The 7,416-nt window shown below is 42.5% G+C and overlaps 1 protein-coding gene across 1 annotated transcript in view; it reads right to left on the reverse strand.

The window, feature by feature from the left end:
- The window catches only part of LOC138861913 (golgin subfamily A member 6-like protein 25), a 6,222-nt gene extending 1,312 nt beyond the window's left edge, over nt 1-4,910 (reverse strand). The window contains exons 1-4 of the mRNA XM_070122375.1: nt 4,716-4,910; nt 3,019-3,904; nt 1,005-1,699; nt 333-716 (exon numbers count right to left, since the gene is read on the reverse strand). Of these exons, the coding sequence (XP_069978476.1) occupies nt 333-716; nt 1,005-1,699; nt 3,019-3,904; nt 4,716-4,910 (2,160 nt within the window). The remainder of the gene's footprint in view (nt 1-332; nt 717-1,004; nt 1,700-3,018; nt 3,905-4,715) is intronic.
- Between the last annotated feature and the right edge of the window lie 2,506 nt (nt 4,911-7,416).

Genomic DNA, 7,416 nt, shown 5'->3' on the forward strand with positions numbered 1-7,416 from the left:
CGCCATGAATATTGCTCTTTTCTAATGACACACATTTGCACGTTGCAATACGCAGAGGCAGACCCCCGCGTGTTGTAATAACGCAGCGGACGCGATCAGGTGAGAATTTCCGAGCGGGGTTGTTGCAATAAGTAATTGTCCTTGTTTATTACTGTTTACACGGAGGTTGCCGGTTTCACGTGTCCAGTCAGCTGTGACAACGAGACGAGGCGTGGAAGGGAAGACTTGTGACAGAGCGTTGTGTGTTTGCTTGCCTGCCTTTGTGCTTTCGAATCGCTTGCGGAAGAAAATGTAAACAAAGAATCCCCCCCCCTTTCTTAGTTGCAGTATACCTTCTCCTGGTTGCAGTATACCCTCTCTTGGTTGCAGTATACTCTCTCTTGGTTGCAGTATACTCTCTCTTGGTTGTAGTATACCCTTTCTTGGTTGTAGTATACCCTTTCTTGGTTGCAGTATACCCTTTCTTGGTTGCAGTATACTCTCTCTTCGTTGTAGTATACACTCTCCTGGTTGCAGTATATCTCCTCCTGGTTGCAGTATACTCTCTCTTGGTTGTAGTATACTCTCTCTTGGTTGCAGTATATGCTCTCTTGGTTGTAGTATACTCTCTCTTGGTTGCAGTATACTCTCTCTTGGTTGCAGTATACTCTCTCTTGGTTGCAGTTTACACTCTCCTGGTTACAGTATACCTCCTCTTGGTTGAAGTATACTCTTTCCTGGTTGCAGTATACTCTCACTTGGTTGCAGTATACTCTCTCTTGGTTGCAGTATACTCTCTCTTGGTTGCAGTATACTCTCTCTTGGTTGCAGTATACTCTCTCTTGGTTGCAGTATACTCTCTCTTGGTTGCAGTATACTCTCTCTTGGTTGCAATATACTCTCTCTTGGTTGCAGTATACTCTCTCTTGGTTGTAGTATACTCTCTCTTGGTTGCAGTATATTCTTTCCTGGTTATAGTATACTCTCTCTTGGTTGCAGTATACTCTCTCTTGGTTGCAGTTTACACTCTCCTGGTTACAGTATACCTCCTCTTGGTTGCAGTATACTCTTTCCTGGTTGCAGTATGCTCTCACTTGGTTGCAGTATACTCTCTCTTGGTTGTAGTATACTCTCTCTTGGTTGCAGTATATGCTCTCTTGGTTGCAGTATACTCTCCCTTGGTTGCAGCATACTCTCTCTTGGTTGCAGTATACTCTCTCATGGTTGCAGTTTACACTCTCCTGGTTACAGTATACCTCCTCTTGGTTGCAGTATACTCTTTCCTGGTTGCAGTATACTCTCACTTGGTTGCAGTATACTCTCTCTTGGTTGTAGTATACTCTCTCTTGGTTGTAGTATACTCTCTCCTGGTTGTAGTATACTCTCTCCTGGTTGTAGTATACTCGCTCCTGGTTGTAGTATACTCTCTTATGGTTGTAGTATACTCTCTCTTGGTTGTAGTATACCCTTTCTTGGTTGTAGTATACTCTCTCTTGGTTGTAGTATACTCTATCCTGGTTGTAGTATACTCTCTCTTGGTTGTAGTATACTCTCTCCTGGTTGTAGTATACTCCTGGTTGTAGTATACCCTTTCTTGGTTGCAGTATACTCTCTCTTGGTTGTAGTATACCCTTTCTTGGTTGTAGTATACTCTCTATTGGTTGTAGTATACTCTCTCCTGGTTGCAGTATACTCTCTCTTGGTTGCAGTATACTCTCTCCTGGTTGCAGTATGCGCTCTATTGGTTGTAGTATACTCTCCCCTGGTTGCAGTATACTCTCTCTTGGTTGCAGTATATTCTCTCTTGGTTGCAGTATACTCTCTCTTGTTTGCAGTATACTCTCTCTTGGTTGCAGTATACTCTCTTGGTTGCAGTATACTCTCTTGGTTGCAGTATACTCTCTCTTGGTTGCAGTATACTCTCTCTTGGTTGCAGTATACTCTCTCTTGGTTGCAGTATACTCTCTTGGTTGTAGTATACTCTCTCTTGGTTGCAGTATACTCTCTCCTGATTGCAGTATACGCTTTCCTGGTTGCAGTATACTCTCTCTTAGATGCAGTATACTCTCCCTTGCTTGCAGTATACTCTCACTTGGTTGCAGTATACCTTTTTTTGGTTGCAGTATACTCTCTCTTGGTTGTAGTATACTCTCTCTTGGTTGTAGTATACCCTTTCTTGGTTGTAGTATGCTCTCTCTTGGTTGTAGTATACTCTTTCCTGGTTATAGTATACTCTTTCTTAGTTGCAGTATACTCTCTCCTGGTTGTGGTACACTCTCTCCTGGTTGCAGTATACTTCCTCTTGGTTGTAGTATACCCTTTCTTGGTTGCAGAATACTCTCTCTTGGCTGCAGTATACTCTCTCTTGGTTGCAGTATACTCTCTCTTGGTTGCAGTATACTCTCTCTTGGTTGCAGTATACTCTGTCCTGGTTGCAGTATACTCTCTCTTGGTTGCCATATACTCTCTCCTGGTTGCAGTATACTCTCTCTTGGTTGCAGTATACTCTCTCCTGGTTGTATTATACTCTCCTGGTTGCAGTATACTCTCTCTTGGTTGCAGTATATTCTCTCTTGGTTGCAGTATACTCTCTTGGTTGCAGTATACTCTCTCTTGGTTGCAGTATACTCTCTCTTGGTTGCTCTCCTGGATGTAGTATACTCTCTCCAGGTTGTAGTATACCCTTTCTTGGTTGCAGTATACCCTTTCTTGGTTGCAGTATACTCTCTCTTGGCTGCAGTATACTCTCTCTTGGCTGCAGTATACTCTCTCTTGGTTGCAGTATACTCTCTCTTGGTTGCAGTATACTCTCTCTTGGTTGCAGTATACTCTCTCTTGGTTGCAGTATACTCTCTCTTGGTTGTAGTATACCCTTTCTTGGTTGCAGTATACTCTCTCTTGGTTGCAGTATACTCTCTCTTGGTTGTAGTATGCTCTCTCTTGGTTGTAGCATACCCTTTCTTGGTTGTAGTATGCTCTCTCTTGGTTGTAGTATACCCTTTCTTGGTTGTAGTATGCTCTCTCTTGGTTGTAGCATACCCTTTCTTGGTTGCAGTATACTCATTCTTGGTTGCAGTATACCCTTTCTTGGTTGCAGTATACTCTCTCTTGGTTGTAGTATACACTCTCCTGGTTGCAGTATATCTCCTCCTGGTTGCAGTATACTCTCTCTTGGTTGTAGTATACTCTCTTGGTTGCAGTATATGCTCTCTTGGTTGTAGTATACTCTCTCTTGGTTGCAGTATACTCTCTCTTGGTTGCAGTATACTCTCTCTTGGTTGCAGTTTACACTCTCCTGGTTACAGTATACCTCCTCTTGGTTGAAGTATACTCTTTCCTGGTTGCAGTATACTCTCACTTGGTTGCAGTATACTCTCTCTTGGTTGCAGTATACTCTCTCTTGGTTGCAGTATACTCTCTCTTGGTTGCAGTATACTCTCTCTTGGTTGCAGTATACTCTCTCATGGTTGCAATATACTCTTTCCTGGTTGCAGTATACTCTCTCTTGGTTGCAATATACTCTCTCTTGGTTGCAGTATACTCTCTCTTGGTTGCAGTATACTCTCTCTTGGTTGTAGTATACTCTCTCTTGGTTGCAGTATACTCTTTCCTGGTTAAAGTATACCCTCTCTTGGTTGCAGTATACTCTCTCTTGGTTGTAGTTTACACTCTCCTGGTTACAGTATACCTCCTCTTGGTTGCAGTATACTCTTTCCTGGTTGCAGTATGCTCTCACTTGGTTGCAGTATACTCTCTCTTGGTTGTAGTATACTCTCTCTTGGTTGCAGTATATGCTCTCTTGGTTGCAGTATACTCTCCCTTGGTTGCAGCATACTCTCTCTTGGTTGCAGTATACTCTCTCATGGTTGCAGTTTACACTCTCCTGGTTACAGTATACCTCCTCTTGGTTGCAGTATACTCTTTCCTGGTTGCAGTATACTCTCACTTGGTTGCAGTATACTCTCTCTTGGTTGCAGTATACTCTCTCTTGGTTGCAGTATACTCTCTCCTGGTTGTAGTATACTCTCTCCTGGTTGTAGTATACTCTCTCCTGGTTGTAGTATACTCTCTCCTGGTTGTAGTATACTCTCTCTTGGTTGTAGTATACCCTTTCTTGGTTGTAGTATACTCTCTCTTGGTTGTAGTATACTCTCTCTTGGTTGTAGTATACTCTCTCTTGGTTGTAGTATACTCTCTCTTGGTTGTAGTATACTCTCTTGGTTGCAGTATACTCTCTCTTGGTTGTAGTATACTCTTTCCTGGTTGCAGTATGCTCTCTCTTGGTTGCAGTATACTCTCTCTTGGTTGCAGTATACTCTATCTTGGTTCCAGTATACTCTATCTTGGTTGCAGTATACTCTCTCTTGGTTGCAATATACTCTTTCCTGGTTGCAGTATAATCTCTCTTGGTTGCAGTATACTCTCTCTTGGTTGCAGTTTACACTCTCCTGGTTACAGTATACCTCCTCTTGGTTGCAGTATACTCTTTCCTGGTTGCAGTATGCTCTCACTTGGTTGCAGTATACTCTCTCCTGGTTTCAGTATACTCTCTCTTGGTTGTAGTATACTCTCTCTTGGTTGCAGTATACTCTCTCTTGGTTGCAGTATACTCTCTCTTGGTTGTAGTATACTCTCTCTTGGTTGCAGTATATGCTCTCTTGGTTGTAGTATACTCTCTCTTGGTTGCAGTATACCCTCTCTTGGTTGCAGTATACTCTCTCTTGGTTGCAGTTTACACTCTCCTGGTTACAGTATACCTCCTCTTGGTTGCAGTATACTCTTTCCTGGTTACAGTATACCTCCTCTTGGTTGCAGTATACTCTTTCCTTGTTGCAGTATACTCTCTCTTGGTTGCAGTATACTCTCTCTTGGTTGCAGTATACTCTCTCTTGGTTGCAGTACTCTCTCTTGGTTGTAGTATACTCTTTCATGGTTGCAGTATGCTCTCTCTTGGTTGCAGTATACTCTCTCTTGGTTGTAGTATACTCTCTCTTGGTTGCAGTATACCCTCTCTTGGTTGCAGTATACTCTCTCTTGGTTGCAGTATACTCTCTCTTGGTTGCAGTATACTCTCTCTTGGTTGCAGTATACTCTCTCTTGGTTGCAGTATACTCTCTCTTGGTTGCAGTATACTCTCTCTTGGTTGCAGTATACTCTCTTGGTTGCAGTATACTCTCTCTTGGTTGCAGTATACTCTCTTGGTTGCAGTATACTCTCTCTTGGTTGCAGTATACTCTCTCCTGGTTGTAGTATACTCTCTCCTGGTTGCAGTATACTCTCTCTTGGTTGCAGCATATTCTCTCTTGGTTGCAGTATACTCTCTCTTGGTTGCAGTATACTCTCTCTTGGTTGCAGTATACTCTCTCTTGGTTGCAGTATACTCTCTCTTGGTTGCAGTATACTCTCTCTTGGTTGCAGTATACTCTCTCTTGGTTGTAGTATACTCTCTTGGTTGCAGTATACTCTCTCCTGATTGCAGTATACTCTCTCCTGATTGCAGTATACTCTCTCCTGGTTGCAGTATACTCTCTCTTGGTTGCAGTATACTCTCCCTTGCTTGCAGTATACTCTCTTGGTTGCAGTATACCTTTTTTTGGTTGCAGTATACTCTCTCTTGGTTGTAGTATACTCTCTCTTGGTTGTAGTATACCCTTTCTTGGTTGTAGTATGCTCTCTCTTGGTTGTAGTATACTCTTTCCTTGCTATAGTATACTCTTTCTTAGTTGCAGTATACTCTCTCCTGGTTGTGGTACACTCTCTCCTGGTTGTAGTATACCCATTTTTGGTTGCAGTATACCCTTTCTTGGTTGCAGTATACTCTCTCTTGGCTGCAGTATACTCTCTCTTGGTTGCAGTATACTCTCTCTTGGTTGCAGTATACTCTCTCTTGGTTGCAGTATACTTTCTCTTGGTTGCCGTATACTCTCTCCTCGTTGCAGTATAATCTCTCTTGGTTGCAGTATACTCTCTCCTGGTTGTAGTATACTCTCCTGGTTGCAGTATACTCTTTCTTGGTTGCAGTATATTCTCTCCTGGTTGCAGTATACTCTCTCTTGGTTGCAGTATACTCTCTCTTGGTTGCAGTATACTCTCTCTTTGTTGCAGTATACTCTCTCTTGGTTGCAGTATACTCTCTCTTGGTTGCAGTATACTCTCTCTTGGTTGCAGTATACTCTCTCTTGGTTGCAGTATACTCTCTCCTGGTTGCAGTATACTCTCTCCTGGTTGCAGTTTACTCTCTTGGTTGCAGTATACTCTCCCTTGGTTGCAGTATACTCTCTCTTGGTTGCAGTATACCCTTTTTTGGTTGCAGTATACTCTCTCTTGGTTGTAGTATCCTCTCTCTTGGTTGTAGTATACCCTTTCTTGGTTGTAGTATGCTCTCTCTTGGTTGTAGTATACTCTTTCCTGGTTATAGTATACTCTCTCTTAGTTGCAGTATACCCTTTCTTGGTTGTAGTATACTCTCTCTTGGTTGTAGTATACTCTCTCTTGGTTGCAGTATACTCTCTCTTGGTTGCAGTATACTCTCTCTTGGTTGTAGTATATTCTCTCCTGGTTGTAGTATACTTTCTCCTGGTTGAAGTATTCTCTCTCCTGCTTGCAGTATACTCTCTCTTGGTTGCAGTATGCTCTCTCCTGGTTGTAGTATACTCTCTCTTGGTTGCAGTATACTCTCTCTTGGTTGCAGTATACTCTCTCTTGGTTGCAGTATACTCTCTTGGTTGCAGTATACTCTCTCTTGGTTGCAGTATACTCTTTCCTGGTTGCAGTATACTCTCTCTTGGTTGCAGTATACTCTCTCTTGGTTGCAGTATACTCTCTCTTGGTTGCAGTTTACACTCTCCTGGTTACAGTATACCTCCTCTTGGTTGCAGTATACTCTTTCCTGGTTGCAGTATGCTCTCACTTGGTTGCAGTATACTCTCTCTTGGTTGCAGTATACTCTCTCTTGGTTGTAGTATACTCTCTCTTGGTTGCAGTATATGCTCTCTTGGTTGTAGTATACTCTCTCTTGGTTGCAGTATACTCTCTCTTGGTTGCAGTATACTCTCTCTTGGTTGCAGTTTACACTCTCCTGGTTACAGTATACTCTCATTTGGTTGTAGTATACTCTTTCTTGGTTGCAGTATACTCTCTCTTGGTTGCAGTATACTCTCTCTTGGTTGCAGTATACTCTCTCTTGGTTGCAGTATACTCTCTTGGTTGCAGTATACTCTCTCTTGGTTGCAGTATACTCTTTCCTGGTTACAGTATACTCTCTCTTCCTTGTAGTATACTCTCTCTTGGTTGCAGTTTACACTCTCCTGGTTACAGTATACCTCCTCTTGGTTGCAGTATACTCTTTCCTGGTTGCAGTATACTCTCACTTGGTTGCAGTATACTCTCGGTTGCAGTATACTCTCTCTTGGTTGCAGTATATTCTCTCTTGGTTGC

This window comes from Penaeus vannamei, chromosome 6, assembly GCF_042767895.1.
Source record: "Penaeus vannamei isolate JL-2024 chromosome 6, ASM4276789v1, whole genome shotgun sequence".
NCBI classification, from domain to species: Eukaryota; Metazoa; Arthropoda; class Malacostraca; order Decapoda; family Penaeidae; genus Penaeus; species Penaeus vannamei.